The sequence below is a fragment of the Muscardinus avellanarius genome (genome assembly GCF_963383645.1).
Source record: "Muscardinus avellanarius genome assembly, chromosome: 6".
Classification (NCBI taxonomy): Eukaryota; Metazoa; Chordata; class Mammalia; order Rodentia; family Gliridae; genus Muscardinus; species Muscardinus avellanarius.
Window position 1 is genome coordinate 60,712,579 of NC_137791.1, and position 22,016 is coordinate 60,734,594.

The following is a 22,016-nucleotide window of genomic DNA, read 5'->3' on the forward strand; positions in this document are numbered from 1 at the left end:
ACCCCTTGGCAAGCTTCTAACCTGATCTGGGAGGCCCCAGCACTGGCCTTGCCTCATGGCAGGCTCCGATCCAGACTTTGCTGACACCAGCACAGGCCTAAACCTTCAGTAGGCTCCAATCTCAGCCTCGGAGGCCCCAGCACAGGCCTTGCCTCATGGAAGGCTCCAATCTTTGCCTCAGTGGCCCCACTATGGGCCTAACCCCTCAGCAGGCTCTGATCCCGGCCTCGAAGGCCTCAGTAGTGGCCTAGCCTCAAGGCAGGCTCCGATACTGGCCACTGGCTCCGGTACCAGCCTACCCCTTTGCAGGCTCCAATCACACCGCTTCTGACCCCGGCACCGGCCTAACCCTTCAGCAGGCTCCAATACTTTCTTTGGAGGCCCCAGCAAAGGCCTTGCCTCATGGCAAACTCCAATCCCGATCTTGCTGACCCCAGCACTGGCCTAACCCTTCATCAGGCTCTAATCCTGGCCTCAGATGCCCCAGGACCAGCCTTGACTCATGGCAGGCTCCACTTCCAGACTCACTGGCCCCGGCATCAGCCTAACCCCACTGCCGGCTCCAAATCTGGCCTCGGAGGCCCCAGCAAAGGCCTTGCCTCACAGCAGGTTCTGATCCTGACATTTCTGTCCAAAGCACTGGCCTAACCCTTCAGCAGGCTCCAATCCCAGCCTTGGAAGCCCCAGCACCGGTCTTCCCTCTTGGTAGGCCCCGATCCTGGCCTCGGAGGCCTTAGTAGAGGCCGTGCCTCAAGGAAGGCTCCGATGCCAGCTGCTGGCCACCAGCACTGGCCTAACCCCTCGACAGGCGCTGATCCCAGCCTTGGAGGCCCCAGCACCGGCCTTCCCTCAGGCAGGCTCCGATCCTGGCCTCACTGGCCCCGGTACTGGCCTATCCCCTTTGCAGGCTCCAATCCCAGCCTCGGAGGCCTCTGTAGTGGCCTTGACTCATGGCAGGCTCTGATGCCGGCCACTTGCCCCGGCACCAGCCTAACCCCTCAGCAGGCTACTATCCCGGTCTTGGAGGCCCCAGCACTGGCCTTGCCTCACGGCAGGCTCTGATCCCAACCTTGCTGACCCCCGTATCGGCCTAACCCTTTGGCAGGTTCCTATCCCCGCCTTGGAGGCCCCAGCACTGGCCTTGCCTCACAGCAGGCTCCGATCCCAGCCTCGCTGTCATTGACATTGCCCTAACCCCTCGGCAGTCTCTGATCCTGGCTTTGGAGGCCCCAGCACCAGCCTTGCTTCATGGCAGGCTCCAATCCTTTTCTCACTGGCCCTGGCACCAGCCTAACCCCTCGACAGACAACATGCTGTGTGGGAAAAGCATCTGGGAGAGAACTGAGATGGTGGTAGCAGCAGTGGCAGTGGTGGCCAGTATTTGGGAGAGGCAGAGATCTGATCCAATCCACCTTGATCTTTTGAAGAAATCTCCCCCAAAGTAGAATGCTACCACCACACATGCTTGGGAATTTGGGATAGCATGCTGTATGAAAAAGTTGTTGAAAGAGAACCGAGATGGCCATGGCAGCAGCAGTGGTGGCAAGTATTTGGGAGAGGCAGAGATCCAATCCAATCCACCTTAAACTTTTGAAGAAATCTCCCCAAAGGTAGACTGCTACTGCAGCACATGCTCAGGAATTCTGGAAAACATGCTGTGTGGGAAAGGTTTTCAGGAAAGAACTGAGATGGTGGTGTTGGCAGTGGCAGCAGCAGTGGTGACCAGTGTTTGGAGGGGCAGACAGATTCAGTCCAATTCACCTTGAACTTTTGTGGAAAAATCCCAAAATTAGACTTCTTCTGTCCCACATGCTTGGAAATTCTGGATAACATGCTAAGTGGTAAAAGTGTTTGGGACATATCAGAGGGAGTCCTGCATAGCTGGGTTGGGCTGCCATGATGCATATTTTGGGAGACATCAGATCTCATGGCCACCGTGCTCCTCTGTGCAGTGCAGGAGGCCAGGGTGCACATAGAGAGCAGAGCTCTCTCTCTGGTGAAGCTGTGGACCTCTGCCTTTGGAGGGGAGACAAAATTCAATGCCATTAGGTATACGGGCTCCCAGCTTTTGCAAAAGACGTGTACTGCTTTCTCATATTAAAAAAAAATGAAAGAAAAAAAGGAATATCTGTAGACGACCTGCTCACAGTGACAGAGATCAGAGCCCACTGCACAGTGAGGCCAGTGCTGGGACCTTTGAGGCCGGGATTGAAGTTTGCTGGGTGGTGAGGCCAGTGCAGTGCCGGGGCCTGTGAGCCTGGGATCAGAGCCTGCTGTGTGGCGAGGCCAGTGCTAGGGCTTTAGAGGACAGAATCAGAGACTACCATGAGGAAAGGCTGGTGTCAGGGCTTGCAAGGCCAGGATCAGAGCCTGCCTTGTGGCTAGGCCGGTGCCAGGGCCAGCGAGGCTGGGTTTGGAGCCTGCCATGTGATGAGGCTAGTACCAGGGCCAGCACATTCAGGATCAGAGCCTGTCTTGCAGCAAGGCCAGTGCCGGGATCTGGAGGCTGGTATCAGTGCCTGCCATTTGGCAAAGCTGGTGCTGCGGCCAGAGAGGCCAGGATTGGAGCCTGCTGTGAGGCAAGGATGGTGTTGGGGCCTCCAAGGAATGGCATCAGAGCCTGACATGTGGCAAGGCCAGTACTAGGGCCTGCAAGGCTAGGATAGGAGACTGCCATTTGGCAAAGCCCAGTGCTGGGGCCAACGAGGTCGGGATTCAAGCCAGCACTGTGGCAAGGCCCGTTTCAGGGGCCTTCAAGGCCAGGATAGGAGAATGCTGGGTGGCGAGGCCGGTGTCAAGGCCTGCAAGGCCAGGATTAAAGCCTGCCATGAAGTGAGGCCAGTTTCAGGGCCAGTGAGGTCAGGATTGGAGCCTGCAGTGTGGTGAGGACGGTGGTGGAGCCTGTGAGGGTGGGATCAGAACGTGCTGTGAGGCAAGGCCAGTGCCAGGGCCTTTGAGAGTAGAATTGGAGCCTGCAATGTGGCATCCATAGGTAAATAACACAGAAAATAAAAAATCAGATGCTTTTCCTAATATGCAAAAACTAGGAAGAAATGGGTAATAGGAGGAAATCTAGTTGAAGAAAGGACCCTATGAAGAAGCAATTAAGGTGACCTATCAGAGAGGATGGGAGGGAGAAAGATGGAATCTATTTAAAGCACACAATGTACTTAAACAAATATATCAAAGTCAATCACTAAATCAAGCATGGAATGGAGGGAGAGGGAGGCAATGGGATAGAAATTGGATAAAGGATAATTGGGTGATGTGTACTTGTATATCCTCACAAATCTTGTAATCCATTGAGATGTTTTACTACAATGCACCAATAAATATATATTAAAAAATTGTAATCTCTAGAATAATTTTCTATTCATTATCTTTTTCATTATGTTTTTAGAGTTTTGGAAATGCAGAATAGAAATTATTGTTATAAATATTAGTAACCTCAACCCATATATTTTAGAATATACCATATTATGTGGGATTTTTCTCCTAAGAACAGGGCCTAGATACTATTTGGATTTTCTTTCATTTTTGAATGCAGGGATTTGAAAGAGCAAATTTATAGTAGTACGGAACTCTATCTTATTAAGATATCACTTATGTGTATATAGTTAAATAAAAATAAAGTATATTTTTCTTAAAAATTTAGGTTACTTAAATTCATTTTTTAAACAGTCCTGGTTGTACACATTTGTAATCCCAGTACTTGAGGGAATAATAGAGGAAAATCATAGATTCACAGCCAGGCTTAATAAGTGTGTGAGGTCCTCCAAACTTAGTGAAACTCTGAGTCATAATAGAGTGTAGCTCAGAGGTAGAATTCCCCTGAGTTCAAAACAATACATATTTACCATTTAATATCAACTTGTAGCCAGGTATGGTGGCACACGCTTTTAATCCCAGCATTTGGGAGGTTGAGACTGGAGGATCCTGGTTTGCAGACAGCCTTAGCTACTTAGTGAGGTCCTCTGCAACTAAGTAAGAATAAAAAAATAGGGCAGGGGGCATAGCTCAGAGGTCGAATGCCCCTGGGTTCCATCCCCAGAGCTGCAAAAAAAAAAAAAAAAAAAAACAACTTATTTCATTTTTAAATTAAATTATTTGTAATTCTAGCCCCAAGTAGAAATATCTAAAATAGTTCTACAAAAATCTTATTTATAAAATGTGTATAGAGCATATAAACATATCAACTCCAATGGCATCTACACCAATACTCTCAAAAATAAAAGGAAAAATTAGGTAATAAGATAACTAGGCTATTTTATCTACTGAATGGTCTCCATTTAAAAAACTTTATTGATTCTCTTCTTTTAAAAATAACATGAAATAATTTCTTACTGATTCTCCATTTACCCTTAAAAAATAAAATCAGGATGTCAGTTTTTCTAGAAGATAACCTTGAAATAAAAGTGCATGCTTCTTTGAATTCTACATGTATTGATCTAAACATCAAAAATTTTTCTAAAAATGCTTTTGAATAAAAGGTTTCGTTCTAAAATTGAGCATTGCCCTGATTTATTTCTCTAGCACTATCAATGGAATTTTAAGAGAAAAGGAGATTCAAGTGGTATATGTTTGCTTGATTCCTCTACTTCCTGGAGAGCATGCTATGAATGAAAGGGTCAAGGGCTATGGAAACCAATTTAGTTAGGCATGCAAGCTATATGTTCTTGGCAAATTATCCAAATGATCTCATTTAATCTATACAAAGTAAAACACTAATTCTCATCCATTATGTGCTGAAAATGAATGTCACGATCTGAATGTGTCCCTTTTAAATTTATATGTTGAAGATCCAGAAGCCAACATGATGGGGTTTGAAGGTAGAGCTTTTGGAAGGTAATTGGGTTTAGATTAGGTCAGGTGGGTGGAGCCCCTAGGATGTGATTAGTTTTCCATTCAAGAAGACCCAGACACCAGAGTTTTTTCTCTATTGTTAAGACACAACAAAAAGTTGGGAGCCGGGCATGTTGGCACACACTTGTAATCCCAGTACATGGTAGGATGAGACAGGAGGAGCGCAGATACAAAGCTAGCCTCAGCAAGTTAGTGAGGTCCTGTTTCAAAATAAAAAATAAAATAGTGCTGGGGGTGTAGCTCGGAGGTAGAATGTCCCTGGGTTCCATCCTCAGTACCATGGGGGTTGGGGAGACAGTGGCATTTGCAAGACAGGAAGCAGGCCCTCACCAGATGATATTCCTGGCTCCTTGACTGTGGACTTTTCAGTCTCCAGAATTATAAGGAAAAAAGAGTTTTTTGTTTTGTTTTGCTTTGCTTTGTTTTGCTTTGTCTCTTGTTTAATACAAGCCACCTAGCCTATAAGATGCTGTTACAGCAAACTGAGCTTCCTATAACAAAGTGGTAGTGTTTGGGGAAAGGAGGTAAGAGGTAAAATGCTCCTCTCTTGAATTGTAAGGGGAAGATAGGTTTGTTAGATAAACTGGAGAAGTTAGTGTGAATAAACTGAAACTACCTTTAGAAAGGATCCTGATATCCCTCTGGATTAGTTAGCATTTTATTGACATTTAAAAATGCCAGCGACTAGCTACTTATGAAGGTGAAGAGATTTAGTTAGACCACAGACTTGGAGGGCATGGCACCTGCATCAGCTCTGTTCTGGCGAGGGTCCCTGGCTGATGGATGGCAGTAGCAGAATTGCATTGCTTCAAATGGTCACTCCCTTTCTCTTATGGTACTTGGGGTAGAGCCTAGGGGTGTTTTATCTCTGAGGTACATCCTCAGTCCTATTTTATTTTTTATTTTGAAAATGAAAAGCAAGATGGGGCCCGTGTTGCGGGACTCTGGGCCCCAGGCCGAACTGCGAGTAGCACGTCAGACCCCTGGAGAAACCGGGCCCAGTAAGACGCTGGGTTCTGGGCGGAGGTCGCGCGCAGGGCATGCCAGATGGGGCCCGGGTCGCGGGACTCTGGGCCCCAGGCCGAACTGCGAGTAGCACGCCAGACCCCTGGAGAAACCGGGCCCAGAACAGAAAAAGATAAAGAAAAATATCAGAGAGGAGGTAAGAAAGCCGTTATGGATGCCAGGACACTGGAGATGCAGACAAAACTTATCTAAATGCACTGGAACTTATGGAAAAATTTGCCGTGAAAGAGGACTGCTATTTCTCTATATTGTTAAGAATCTCAGACATCACATATAAGGAGAGAGTTTAGCGGAGACCAAGGAGAAATGCGGTGTTGAAAGAGTTCTCCGCGATGGTGGTGGAGACTTGTATTCAGGAGAAGCAGAAACCGGATCTTACCAACTTTATTTTTTTTGGAGAAATTACACCAAATGTCGAATGCTACCATCACGCATGCTTAGGAACATTGGACAACATTCAGAGTGGAAAAAGAGCCTGGGAAGGATTTGAAACAGTGGAGGCAGTGGCAATGCCAGTGGCCAATACTCAGGGGAGGCAGAGATCTGCTACATTACACCTGGAACCTTTGAAATAATAACCACAGGGACAGTGATCGGAACCTGCTGAGGGGTTAGGCGGGCACTGGGGCCAGTGGCCGACATCGGAGCTTGCTGTGAGGCAAGGCCACTACTGAGGCCTCCATGGCCGGGATTGGAACCTGCAGAGGGGTTAGACCGATGCTGGGGCCAGCGAGGCTGGCATTGGAGCCTGCCGTGAGGCAAGGCTTGTGCTAGGGCCTCCGAGGCCAGAATAAGAGCCTGCCAAGGGGTTAGGCCGGTGCTGGGGCCAGCGAGGCTGGCATTGGAGCCTGCCATGAGGCAAGGCCGGTGCTGAGGCCTCCGAGGCCGGGATTGGAGCCTGCCTTGAGGCAAGGCCAGTACTGGGGCCTCTGAGGTCAGGATAAGAGCCTGCCGAGGAGTTAGGCCGGTGCTGGGGCCAGTGAGGCCGGCATTGGAGCCTGCCGTGAGGCAAGGCCGGTACTGGGACATCTGAGGCCGGAATAAGAGCCTGTCGAGGGGTTAGGCCGAGCTGGGGCCAGCGAGGCCGGCATCGGAGCCTGCCGTGAGGCAAGGCCGGTACTGGGGCTTCTGAGGCCAGGATAACAACCTGCCGAAGGGCTAGACCGGTGCTGGGGCCAGCAAGGCCGGCATCAGAGCCTGCCGTGAGGCGAGGCCAGCATCGGAGCCTGCCGTGAGACATGGCCAGTGCTGGGGCCTCCTAACCCGGGAACGGAACCTGCTGAGGGGTTAGGCTGGTGCTGGGGCCAACGAGGCCGGCACTGGAGCCTGCCGTGAGGCTAGCACGGTGCTGGGGCCTCCGAGGCCGGGATTGGAATCCTGCCAAGGGGATAGACTGGTGCAGGGGCCAATGGCCAGCATCGGAGCCTGGCGTGAGGCAAGTTCACTCCTGCGGCCTCCAAGGCCGGGACCAAAGCCAGCTTAGGGGTTAGACCGGTGCAGGGGCCAGCGAGACCTGAACTGGGGCCTCCCATGAGGCAAGGCCGCTGCTTGAGCCAGCGAGGTCTGGATCAGTCCACTGAGTAGCCAGGCCACTACTGGGACCATCAAGAGTGGGATCGGTACTTGCAACGCAGCATGCACAGAGAAATATCGCAGAAAATATAAATCAGAAGCTTCTCTTAATCAGCAATAACTAGGAGGAAAAGGGCAACAGGAAGAGGTTGAGCTATAGAAAGGGCCCTATAGTGAAGCAACTAATGTGACCAATCAGAGGGTATGTAATACTGGAGGACGGAGCCTCTTTAAAACGCAGGAGGTACATAAACAAACGTATCAAAGTAAATCACCAAAGAAGCGTGCAATGGAGGGAGGGGGAGGGAATGGGATGGGGGCTGGAGGAGGGCTAATTGGATGATGTGTGCTTGTATATCCTCTCAAGTCTTGTACTCCAATGTGATTGATATATGACTACAATGCACCAATTTAAAAAATAAATTAATTAAAAAAAAGAAAAAAAAAAGAAAATGAAAAGCTGAAGGCTTCACTAAGTTGATGAGGTTAGCCTCGAACCTGTGATCCTCCAGTCTCAGCCTACCAGCAAATTTAGGGGCATTCTAATTTTGAGCTACACCCCTAACCATTTTTCTTTCTTTATTTTTATTTTTAAATAATCTCCCTAAGTTGCTGAGGGCCTTCCTAAATTGCTGTGGTTGACCTCAGATCTGTGATTCTCTTGTCTCAGCCTCCCAAGTCCTGGATAACAGGCAGGCACCAATATGCAGAGCAATTTCATATTGAGCCAGGAACCAAAGAGAACTGGGTGAGGCCAGGCTTGTTCCTTTTGTAATGAACTCCTCCTGAGAACTGAAAAGGTCACATGAAGACAACCTTTCTATGGTAAACCGCCCATGACCTAAGTAAGGACCACCCTTTAGGCCCCACCTTTTAAAGATTCCACAGTACCTCCCGATATCAGAACTCAGACACCAAGCCTTCAATCATATGAACTTTTGGGTGGACAAAATTCAACAATATCCAAACTATTGCACCTACATTCTAATTATTAAGTGGAAGAACTATTTTCTGTATAATTAAAGATCTTTATTGTACCTTAAAATTTTGTAGGAAGTTCTTCAGATCATAAACAAGGTAGAAAGCTTTCATTGTTTTTCACAGGTAACACAACTAAGGAGACATATATTTGACTTGCTTTTGGGCTAAACTTCTTCAACTAGAACTGAGGTTTTAGAAAAACTAAATTTATTGGAAATAATAGTTTATGGGTAAGTTTGTAGTTCTGAGTATTAATGAAATACCTTGGCAAAGGAGAAAATTATAAATAAAAATGTAGCAATGGTGATATTTTTATTAGAAAAGTGAGCTTCTTTATTTGGCTGTTGGTAACTTGGTTGTTTGCACTTATTTTACAATGCAATTTTGTTTTTAATGTAAGAATCCAAGCTAGTTAATAGGTTCTATCATCCTTACCCTGCAATTAGACATAGCCTAGAGCTGACATGCCAAAGCACATGAGAAAAAAAATGGAAGAAAAGCTTTAATTCCAAGGGGAGCAAAATTCAAAATTATTATTATATATGCTTAAAATAGTTCTTATGCAGAATATATATATTTACATATAAATAAATAACACAGATAATATATTTATAAATAAATAAAATTATAACTAAATATAAATATTATAAATAAAATTATATTTATGTATAATTTAAATAATTTTTTTGGTGATGGTACTGATGATTGAGCCCAGACATATTCTACCTTTGAGCTATACACCCATATCTTGCTATTTTTTATTTTGAAACAAGGTCTTGCTAGGTTGGTAAGGCTGGTCTTGAACATGTGGCCCTAGTGTCTCAGCCTCCAAAATCCTGATATTATAGGTATGTGCCACCACACTTAATATGGATTACTATATGATAATGCAATAATGAGAAAGGTAAAAATGGCCAATGATATAGCAAAATAGGACTTCCTATTCAACGAACTGCTCCTGTGGTTTCATCAACTAAATTACAAAGAAAATTTCTGGATAGACTAATAGAATGTGAGAGTAAGGACATGCTCCTTACATAACTGATAACAAAAATAAATCGTATTTATTTTGGGGGGAGTGGAAAGGTGTTATCTCTAATAAACATGCTAGAGAAACAAAACAAGTAAGGCCCTCTGCAACTCAGTGAGAACCAGTTTCAAAATAAAGAATTAAAAATAGGGCAGGGGGTGAGGCTCAGAGGTCAAATACCCCTGGGTTCCATCCCCAGATCCACACACAAAAAAGTAAAATTTCCTTTGAATTCAACAAAACACCAACATTCAAAAGAAAATGACAATGAACTGACATTAAAGTTTGGAAAATGTACTGAGTAAAACACAAATTGTACATCCTTATTAATTATGAAAAACCTTGTAAAAATTTTAAGTTACATAAACATGTATTGGTTTATAATCATTCATATATTAGTTATCAGATTATTTTATTTGTTTAAAAATCAATGAATAAAAATAATTCTTGGCTCTCTGCTCTTATCTTGAGATGGTGCTGGCAGATTTAGACCTCAGATTGCAGCAACCCTTTTGTGTTGTCATTTGGACATAGATTAGAGTGCACCAAAGAAACAAAGATAATTTGTAGTTTTATGATGACTCTGTTAGTGTATAGAATTGTGTGTGTGTGGGGGGAAACACTGAGGTCATAAGAATACACTTTCACATTCCAGTCATTACAAAAGTGGGAATAGTTTATTTCAGGTAGAAACAGCTTTCCTTCCAGAAATGTCTCTTCTCAAGTGTCCTTTTTAAACACATTCTAGTTTCAGAGGAGACAGTTTGCAGCAGAAATTTTACAAGATTACTTAGGTTTAGCTACACATATACATGCACAGAAGAAAGAGGAACAGAAAAGACCACTGCTTCATCAGAAAAACAAGCACTTTTTCCCCCTGGTGTCATGTCTTTGGATATGTTCTGCCTTGGAGAGATGTATAAAGCATTTTTATACATGGAACTGTCTTAGAAAACTAGAGATTTTAGTACAAAGAAATCAATTCACTGAAAGAATGCCCACATGCCATTATTATGACTGAATATCTATACAAGAGGAACTTACAAAAGACCCCTGTTTTACAGTTACTGATCTACATTAACATAGTGGGCTTCCACCTTCTCCAGGCCTGAGTTACACTGAGTATTACAAATAATATTATAACAATGCTGAAAATACTGATACAAAACAGCTTTAAGATGACATTTCCAAAAAATATCCTTCATTTTAAAATTGAATTGTTCAATCCAGGTTTTTCTTTTTGAATGTTTCAGCTTTAAAAAAGATTCTTCAAGAAAATACTAGTGTTTAAAACATCTCTTAAAATGTCTATTAAATGACAGATTTTCTTAAATAGATTATCTTTTACAAAGTATAATTCAAAAGTCTATCTTCCAGGAAAACAAAACTATAAACTACAAAATTCCAAATCAAAAACATTATTTGTGATACATAGTTTTTCCATATCCTGGGAAAAAATCCTTGATTATTTTATCATGCTTATTTATTTACAGATTTAAAACATTAGAATGACACACACCAACTCTCAGTACAAATCAAGCTGAATTCCACAACTAATCATCGTATTTTTCTATAATTTCTTAAGTATTGTCCAGCCCCAAATGTATATATGCATATTATAGCTTCTAAAGCATGTTGGAAACTTTAGACAGCACTCTCATTAAGTCAAGCAAATTGCTATGAGTATTGTTCTCTTTTGGCAAAATTACAAACACACAAAGAAAGAAAACATTTGGTGAATGTTTGTCTTGATGCACGTGTCTTCCACTGGAAAACCAAAATTACAAGTACAACATATCCACTACACTCCTTACTATCAATTCTAATCAAAGTTTGAAAATCTATTAAAGTCAATTGTTTAAAGCCGGAGTGGGGAATTTAATGGCTTTCCCCCAAAGCATAGAGCTCAAATACATTTTTATATTAGGAGATGCATTTCACAGATAGCTTTAATTTAAGCAGGTTAGTCAGATGCCATGCTAAAACTGCCATCTCAATTTCCCTTCATTCATCTCATTTGTGCATGCTGATGGATTCTGTCTGTTAGAGAATGCAGGGGAAACAGATCATGCAGTGGGTATGACAGTTTCAATTTGCATGGACTATTTCTAATATAAATATAGTTACCAGCTCTGATCTTTGTATAAGAAAATTGCAGCCCTTATTCCCAATATCCCTTTTATAATTTTATCTATTCTTTTATATTTACCATTTGATAATGCTCTATTACTTATTAAACATGAAATTGTTTTACTTAGATTTATTGATCTATCTCATGTGTACATAGGTATATGACATTTTTTGTCAAAGAGAAATATTTGCCATCAAATGAGTTTTAAATTTTTATTTTCAAAGTTTATTTTTATGATCCAATTGCCAGAGTTTACAAGTATTTTACTTTTTTCTCTAAATCTTGATGACTGCAGTCAGAATAGCTTATTAAGGGTATCAAAAACTGATCTTTTGTTTCTAAATTCTTAATAATATGGGGTGAGATATAGATAAAGCAAAACTGGATATATATATAAAAATAAATGAATATTTAAACATAGAAAAAGTGAAGCAAAAGAATATTATTCCTAGAATATTTGGTTTCCAAAATTTTTTAAAAATGTGTTTGTTTGATATTTTCATGACAGTGACTAGAGCATGTCACATAACATATTTATGTTATGACTCATTCAACAAAATCCAGCCAACCTCACCCCTTATCCTGTGCTACTTGTATATCAGTAGCAAAAACGTAAAGCAAAATTTCTTGAAGATCAGAGCTGCTCTATTTGGCTAACACTTGCTCTGTCTGGAATTCTTTGTGAACTAGTAAAAACGAAACATTTATAGAAGAAAAGAAGCAGCCTCTCCCCACTTTTAATAGCTTCACTAGCTTGAATGTATGTAATAAAGAGACAAACATATCTCTAGGTTACATGCACACAAGCTTCTCTCCTCAAATAAATACACCACCAAATAGAAGACTAAAATCCCTCTGTTTTTCTCCTTCTATTCACTATGTAAATTTAACATTCTTTACAATTCCTTAACCTATTTATTCTTCATATCTATTTCATGGTAACATCATCGACAGAGTGTGCTATTTCACATTATCTTCTGAAACTTCAATGCTTATCAGTAAGTGATAGAGACAAAAGATAAATTATGGATTCTATAAGCCAGCAAGATGGTCCCATTTATTATACATATACACAGTAACAGTGTCAAGGCAAATCGACCTAATTTAATTAACATGCCAGAACCCTCATTCTTAAAAAATAATATAACTTTAAAAAGCCCACAAGTCTCAGAGTATAACTAAAACAATGGTAACAAAAAGTACATGACAATTTTAATATGAACTATGCAGGAGAAACATGAACTCGTTTATCCTACCAAGAGACAGGAAGAGGACAATTAATTAACCATCCTGCTGGCCCAGAGTCTGCAGTTCAGTTGTGTGTAGATTGTGGTGGAGAAAGACATTCTTCCTGCTGTACATGTGTAAAGAGATTGGCCCTCTGGGTGGCTGTCCGAACCTGCCTGTGAAGGTCGAATGCTGTCTAGTCACAGCAGCTTGATCCTTTGGTTTCTCTGAGAAGGTGGAAAGCCCTTCTGTCTTAGCTGTTGGCTTCAGAGAGTTCTGCCCAACAGTGGTTCTTAAGTTCTGTGTAACCTCTGAAGCGAGGGTTTCATAAGTTCCTCTTGAGTGTTTGATGGCTTCTGCTAGCTCCTTGTCTTTCAAGAAATTACTGAAACAAAGACTAGATATTTGACAGGTCTTGTTTTTGTAGGGGCTTGTCTGGTCGGCAGCTGAATATCTAAAACGGTCCTCTGTAGGAGTATGTATTGCTTTTCTGTCCCTTGTGCTGAGACTTTGGCTCACAATTCGATTTCGATATGTAGCCTAGGGTAAGACAGAAAGAGAAAGACACCATTAAAGAGCACATATATCATGCTTCAGAACTGTATCTCTACCTTTGTATACTGACCACTAACTTTTCAACAAGGTTTAAAAAATGTCAATAGAATTCTCCATTAATTTAAATTTTCCAGTGCAATATCATTACATCTAGTAGTTGAACAGTCAACTTAATGTAAAAAGCATTTTAATTAATTTATGTAATTTTCTAAATTTGAATTTCAGTTTTAACTAAAAATACAAATTATTTTAGTAAATAATGAATAGCAATATGTGAGGTTCTTGTTTTGTGTTGGATTAGTATTGTGCATCTAAGTAAGTATATAACAAGAAGTTAGTGGAATTACATGTTACTAGTTGTCATGATTTGTATTACCAAAATGCTAACCTAGAATCTTAAGAAATTTGAAACACCAAGGTCACTTCCATGGCAAACAGAACACTTAGAAGAAATTTCAGCACATTTTACTTAGATTTGGGGGTACAATTTATAAATCAAACTGGGAGTAGTGGCATATGCTTATAATCTCAGTACTTGGGAGGTAGAGATAGGAGGATCACAGGTTTGCAGCTAGCTTCAGCAACTTTATGAGTCCCTCTGCAATTTAGTGAAATATTGTTTCAAAATAAAATAGGGCTGGGAGTATATCTCAGAGGTAGAATACCCCTGGATTCAATCCCCAGTACCACAAACACACAAAAAATTATTTATCAGATCAAGTTTACAAGTACCTACCATCTCCTTGCTCACACGAAATTTATATATATATATATATATTTTTTTTTTGTTGTTGTTGTTGTTGTTGTTGTTGACATACTATAGTTCACATCATAATGTGGATTATATTATATTGACAATGGCATACATTCACACAGTGCTTGGTGCCCTCCCCCACCCCTGCTTTCCCTGCCTCCTCCCAACAATGAGTGTCCAGGTTGACCATACTACATTCACACTTATATACATTTTCTAATGTAGCTCCTTCATTAATCATCCTCAGCCTTCCTCCTCTCCTACCCTTCATTTCTTGCTTTGGTGAGGTTTCCCCTTCATTATCTGGAGTCCTTCTGTTATCCCTAATATGCCCTAGTAGTTTGGACATATTAGAGAAAACATATGTTCCCTCTTTTCCTGTGCTTGGCTGCTCTCACTTAACATAATGTTCTCCAGGTCTTTCCATCTTCTTGGGAATGAAATGACTTTGTTCTTCTTTTTTCAGCCACTATAGAGGTCAGTGTGGAGAATACTTAGAAAACTGAGAATGGATCCACCATATGATCTGGCTATACCACTCCTGGATATCTTTTCAAAGGGGTTCAAATCAGAGAACTACAATAACATAGGCATACCCGTGTTTAGAGCAGCACAATTCATAATAGAAAATATATGGAACCAACTTAAGTCTTCATCAACAGACGAATGAATGGATTGTAAAAATATAGGAAATACACACAATGGAATTCTATTCAGCCATAAAGAAGAAATTTATATTCTGATGATAGAAACAACACATACCTCATTGAATTTTGCTATAGAGGAAGCAAAGATTCCAAATTGGTATTCAAATTCTTCCTAAATGTAGCACTGTCTTTGTTTTAAAAAGTGTATTGAGGTATAAACTGAGACTAGGTGGTTTATTGCTCTGGTAGAAAATAAAGAATTTATAGTTGTTACAAAGAATGAGAAAAAAATTATGAGAAACAAATAAGGCTATGTAGATGGCAGTAGGCTGTTACAACCTGTGCTGAAGAAAACCAAGAAATTTTCTGCTGACTAGACATCTAACTAGTGTATAATTTCCAATGCCTGTCTTTCATTTTCCCTTGAAAATAAAATTTTCAAACTAACCTCCACCAGGATTGCCAGTTTTCTCATCCATCCATGATAACTCTGTTGTATAATTTGATAGTAAACCAAACCAAAGCAAAACTTGATGTTAAGCCATGAAAACATATTTTCTCACTATATGGCACCACTGTTGGGCTGAAACAATAAAATTATTTTAGTTTTCCCCCTTTTCTTCCTACCTTTAAAATCAAGGGCTTGCTATTGGATTGCCATAGTTAAACCTGAAGTTAACCACTTATATCATCTCTTATTTATTTTTTGGTCAATGTTTTCATTTGTTTCTACACATGTTGCCTAGGAAAGTTGAGAAAGTAGATGCAGAATTAATTTCCATTACTTAAATATTATATCTTGTGAAAATGCTCGCTTTCTTTATGTGACCATTTTAGTTCTACAAGGATATTACATTGAATTGAACATACAGTTTTAGTAAAGGCATGTTGAAAGAGATCAAATAACTCAATTCTCCAGGCAGTCTCAGTCCTCCTATACTTTAAAATCTACTACCTACAACACAAATAAGAATATCATAAAGAGAAATAAAATACACAATATGAATATCAATTTTTAGAAAATACATATTTAAAGCCCTCAATTCTATTCATGTATCACAAGTAGAATTTTTATTTAAAGTTCTCTGTTATATTCACCATTAATTCCAGGGATTACATTGTACAGGGCAGATTGGAAAGCACAGGAGTTAATGGTATGGATTTAGGGCCGAACATTTATGGTTTTATGTATTCATATGATAAGTATTTATTGATTACCATTGAGCACAAGCTGCTGTTTACAACATGGGAAATAATTCTCTTCACAAAAGACCTGAATTCTGCCTTCAGGCAGCTTAAAATTTAGTAGCAGAATTAATCAGAATCAGATACTTTCTAGCTAAATGACTATGGCAAGTTATTTAACTTTCCTGTCTCCACATTTCTCATCTGTGAGTGGAAGATTTATGTTCATCTGTATCTTCACATGGGATTTTCATGAGTTTGCAAGGAGTTATTGCATATGTAATGCTTAATATTACACTAAGAACATAGTTATCTTGATGACAAGAACATTAGTAGTAATCACAAAAGCAAGATACAGTGACAAGTAGACCATGAAAATTACTTTATAGGTATTTATTTCATCCTTTTGGACCTAAATAACTTTGAGAACTTTCATCTAAACTTGGAATTTTCTCTAGAAAGTTTTTTCTAGAATATTCTTGTAATTTTATATGTCTTAATGTAGTTTGTTTTCTTGGACCACAGACTCTACCAGAGATATTTGTAAGAGATTCATTATAGAATATTCCCTGAACAATTCCTGTGGAGGAATGAAGAAAGCAGATGCAGATACAGGATGAGATTAAAATGTAAGCAATTAACTTGACTCAATTGATCAGCCAGGGAGGTCTGAAGTTTGGTTAGCTCTTCATAGTTGTCCTCAATTCAGACTAGAAATTGTGAGTCTTATACCTCATCCTGCTACTGGATATTATTGTACTCTGGAAAGACTACACTTCTGTAAGTAGCCTTTTTTTTGGTAAGAAATTGCTAGAGAGATATATACTTGAGGGATATCATTTGCCAACATTTATAGAAGCTGAGAAAATAAAACCTTGAGTCAAGGAAATGTGTGTGTGTGTGTGTGTGTGTGTGTGTGTGTGTGTGTGTGTGCGAGAGAGAGAGAGAGAAATCAAGAGGTAGAACTAGGATACATATCACTGCAACTTCTGTATTATCTCATATCAGGGGACATTCTACCTCTGAGCTATACCCCTAGCCCTATTTTTTATTGTTTATTTTTCTCATCTGCATCTGAGTTGAGATGGCCTCAATATTTTTTATTGAACATAAATGGTATACATTTAAACTATACTTGGTGCCCTCTCCCCCCGCCCATTTTTGACTTTCTAAATATAAGTTTTGTTATAATACTAAAGCATGATAATTTTTTGAAATATTTTTAACTTTCCTTTTTGAAAGGGGTCTTGCTATGTCATCCAGGATGAGAAAGAACTCGAGATCCTCCAGCCTCAGTCTCCACCACAGATCTGATTATGGGCATGAGTTATATTACCTTGCTTGAAAATATTCTCAACGGGCAATTCAACACATGTAGCACTAATATTTCATATACTTCAATTAAATAAAGGACAATATGAAACTGATAAAATACACACTTCCACACTTATCCAAAAGAGAATCTTCTATCATGATTCATAACTGAAATGGCTTATCTGTTATGAAATATTCTTTCTTCTGATAATTACCTCTCACAGGTTGATCAACTTGATCCTTATTGCTTAGCATGTTATCTCAGTCTTAAACTGCCAAGCATAGGCACATACATATTGTTTTGCTTATAAAAAGCAAATGAATTTTTTCTCAAGTGACATACCAACCTTTCAGAGGGGTTTTATAGCCTCAGTCCCTTTAGTTGTACCTTCCCCAATAAATACATAAGAAATATCATGCAACCACAACACATAAAAAAATCTCAAAACTTTCATAAACACCAAAGAAATATGAGTTGTATTTATAGCATTAAATATCAAGGAAGATAGAAATAGAATCACTTTAAGGACATTTGTCAATACTGTTGAAAATGAACCAAATGAGAGATATTGTAGAGCAGCAGTTCTTAATTGCTTTCTTTTCCATTGTGTAGACATGACAGATGGAGACACACTGGCCAAAACCAAGGCTGTGGAAAGATTACCATTAAAATATCTTTGACTCAATAAGAAGATTTTAAGTCAGTGTCATTTTGCATAAATTATCTCTACTTATGCAAACCTTCTGGATTTTGAAACAAAAATGACAGTTGCCAGTCTACACTTCTAATCTATAAAAAATGGTGCATTAGTAGTGATAGCAACATATTAGTTAAAGACTCAACAAGAGATTGATGTATTTGATACTGGTCTAAGTAGTAGGGAATTCAAATAGGTCACTTTACTAATTGGGAAAATAAGTGATGAAGGCAAAAATAGAAGCAGTTCCTCAACTTGTAAATACCTTATCAGTAAAAAAGTGAAAGAAAAATAAATACCTTATTAATAAATAATGAAAGAAAAAATATATAATACATATGTTAATTTAACTCATCACAAATATATCAACTTAATGGCAAAATAATAGAAACTTGAAATACTGTGATGTCAAGAATCCACGTCTATCTACTGCTAAGTATGATTAAACATATGAAAAGTACTTTGGACAAAGGCAAATGAATATTATTAATTTTTAATAAATATGGGAATATATAAATCTTAAATATATATTTTACTTTCAATATTATATGTTTTAAAAATTGTTTTATGGTAAATTGTAATCATATATCTTAATGGGGTACAATATAGAAGATGCATACAAAAACACATCACTCATTTAGCCCTTCCCCACTTTGAACCAAATCCTCTCCTCCTTCCCCCTCCTCATGTTTGGCTTAGTGATTGACTTTGATATGTTTGTGAATGTACATCATGTACATTACAGAGTTTCCCTCTTCCCCCTTCCCATCACTCTGTTTGGTCTCCTTACTTGCTCATCTAAAGTTTCTTCCTTTTTGTCTAGAGCTCCTCCTGTGACTCATTTTATCCCTAGCTTTTACAATATTAGGGAAACCATCCAATTTTTACATTTTGTGACTGACTAACCTCACTTAAAATAATGTTCTCCAGTTCTATCCATTTCCCTGCAAATGACATACTTTTGTTCTTCTTTATGGCTAAGTAAAATTTAATTTTGTATATTTTACATAGTTTTGCAATTTACTCATTTGTTGATAGACATCTTGGCTGGTTCCATAGCTTGAAACTTGTAAACTGTGTGGCTATAAACATAGATATTCATGGATTATTCTGGTAGTTTGGTTTCCATTTTGAGGAAAAGATACCCAAAAGTGGTATTGCTGGATCATATAGTAGGTTGATTCCCAACTTCTGAGGATCCTTCATACTGTTTTCCAAGGTGGTTTCAGAATTTGCAATTCCACTAACAATGTATTAGAGTTCCCATTTCTCTATACCCTCACGAGCATTCTTGTTTGTGTTTTTAATGATTGCCATTATAATTGGGGGTAGGTAAAATCTTAGAGTAGTTTTGATTTGCACCTCTCTGATTGCTAGTGATGCTGAACATTTTTTCATACATTTATTGGTCATTTGAATTTCATCTTTTGTATAGTATATTTAATTAGCTTGCCCAGTTTTTATTGTTAATTGGTTTTATAGCTGTGAGTTTCTTGAGTTCTCCGTATATTCTAGATATTAGTCCTCTATCAGAGAAATAGGTGGCAAAATTTTTACCATTCTGTTGGCTCTCTTTTGAGGTTCTTGATAGTTTCCCTGCTTGTACAGAAGCTCTTCAGTTTAATCCAATTCCACATATTCATTCACCTTTTAGTTTCTAGTGCCTTTGCAGTCTTCTGGAGGAAATTTTTAACTGTGCCTATGTGTTGCAGATTTATACTTATGCCCTCTTCAAAGAGCTGCAAGGTCTCTGATCTTATTTCCAAGTCTTTGATCCATTTTGAATTGACTCTTGTGCAGGGTGAGAAAGTGGGATTTATTTCCATTTATCTTCATATGGCTAACCAGTTTTGCCAACACCATTTGTTGATGAGTCTTTTTTCCCCATGTATGTTTCTGGCCTTTATGTCAAAATTCAATTGGCTCTAACTGTGTGGATTTTTTTTTTGAGCCTTCTATTCTGTCCCATTGGCTTATGTGTCTGTTTTGTGCCAATATCATGATTTTTTTTATTACTGTGGCTATGAAGTATAGTTTGAAGTCAGATATTGTGATGACTCCTGCATGGCTCTTATTGCTAAGAACTACTTTGGCCATTCTGGATTTGTTTTGTTCCAAACTAATTTAAGGACTGATTTTTTAGGTCTGTGAGGAATGAACTTGATAATGTAATGGGTATTGCTTATAATTTGTAGATGACTTTTAGAAGAATGGGTATTTGGTAATATTTATTATGCCTAACCAAGAGTATGGAAAATATTTCAATCTTCTAAATTCTTATTTAATTTCTTTTTTCAATGTTTTATATTTTTATAGAGGTCTTTTACTTCCTTGGTTAGGTTTATTTCTAATTATTTTATATTTTTAGAGGATGTTGTGAATAATTTTCTGCATTTCTTTTTCACTGGATTTATTTTTGGTATATAGGAAATCTTCTAATTTTTAAGATAGATTTTTTATCCAGACACTTTACTGAGATTGTTGATCAATTCTATAAGCTTTTGATTGACCCTAAGTACAGTATCAGTTCATATACAAATAGAGATAATTTTAGTTCTTCTTTTCACATTTATAATCCTTTGATTTTCTTCTCTTGCCATATGGCTCTGGCTAGAGTATCAAGTACTATATCAAAAAGAAGTGGTGATAATGGACATCCTTGTCTTGTTCCTGTTTTTAGGGGAAATTCCTGCAGATTTTTCTCATTTAACATAATGTTAAACTTTTGTTGATTTTTCACTATTAGTTTCTTTTTATCCATGAAAGTAACATTAGCCCTGGACATTTTTAAGGGTTTCTTTACCATTCTTTTTAATTATCCTTGTAAATTCTCTTAAAGATAAAAATAGAAGTGTGACTTATTTTAAAGAATTCTTTGGACATATCCAGTTAATAGTTTCCTGAACCACAAAATTATAGGAACATTTCTTGTCCTAGTTTTAGAGGATAAATTCTACAATATTTTAAGCAAATGTTGTACAATCTATGGAATTGTCTATTGGAGGACATAATAACTCATTTTTGTTAAATGCCATCATACTAAGCCAGGCTGGTGGCACATGCTTGTAATTCCAGCATTTGGGAGGCTGAGACAGGAGGATCATGGTTCATGGACAGCCTCAGCTACTTAGTGAGGCCCTGTATAAATCAGTGAGACCCTGTTTCAAAATAAGAATAAAAAACAGGGCTGGGGTTGTGGCTTGGAAGTAGAAAGTCCCTGGGTTCCATCTCCAGAATCACATACACATGCACAAAAACTACATCATACTAATTTATAATGAAGGATATAATTGAATTAAACACCAGCCTATCAGAGGGCTTAGAATTGAATATAATAACTTAAAAATATTCCAACTTAAAAAGAGTCATTTTATTTGTACTACTGTAAAAGCTTTTCTTCCTTGATAAAATTTCAAGCACATTTTGAATCTTGTAAAAAACAAAATTATTGACAACAACAATGAAATGAAACAAAATAGTAATATGTATTTTCAAGACCTGTTGTGAATCTGATATTTAAAGGTGAACGATATAGGTTGAGAAGGAACTCTTAGGTTTCTAAACTCAAAGAACCGTCTTTTGTATAAGTTCTAAATTTTAGAAAAATAGCTTGTCATTTTTATCCCAGATTCTATAAGAATAGCTAAAATTTCATGAATATTTACCATGTCAAAAGATATATGCTGCTTAATATCACCTATTAAGGCTATTTATTATAGTTGTTTTAATGACAAGGAAACTGAAACTCCTCTACTTCAGTACTTATCCTGGATTCCAGGGTTAGTGGATGGCCGAATGTGAACTGAAGCTTAAACATTTGGATTCCATAATCAAACTCTAAGCCAAGTGTTCTCAACTTAACACTATTAACATTTGAGATCATATGATTACTTCCTGTAGAGGACTGTCTTTATATTTCTTTACATTGAAGAATGTTTACCAACATCTATGGCAGGCCAAAGTGACTGGTGAAACTTAAGATCAGATGTAGAGTGACTCCTAAAAATTCAAGGTTGATACAGTTAAGACATGA

At 38.9% G+C, this 22,016-nt stretch overlaps 1 protein-coding gene across 1 annotated transcript in view; it reads right to left on the reverse strand.

The window, feature by feature from the left end:
* Positions 1 to 12,884: 12,884 nt before the first annotated feature.
* The window catches only part of CCSER1 (coiled-coil serine rich protein 1), a gene marked incomplete at both ends in the record, with an annotated part of 1,182,092 nt that continues 1,172,960 nt past the window's right edge, over positions 12,885 to 22,016 (reverse strand). The window contains one exon of the mRNA XM_080697948.1: positions 12,885 to 13,370. Coding sequence (XP_080554074.1) covers positions 12,885 to 13,370 — 486 coding nt within the window. The remainder of the gene's footprint in view (positions 13,371 to 22,016) is intronic.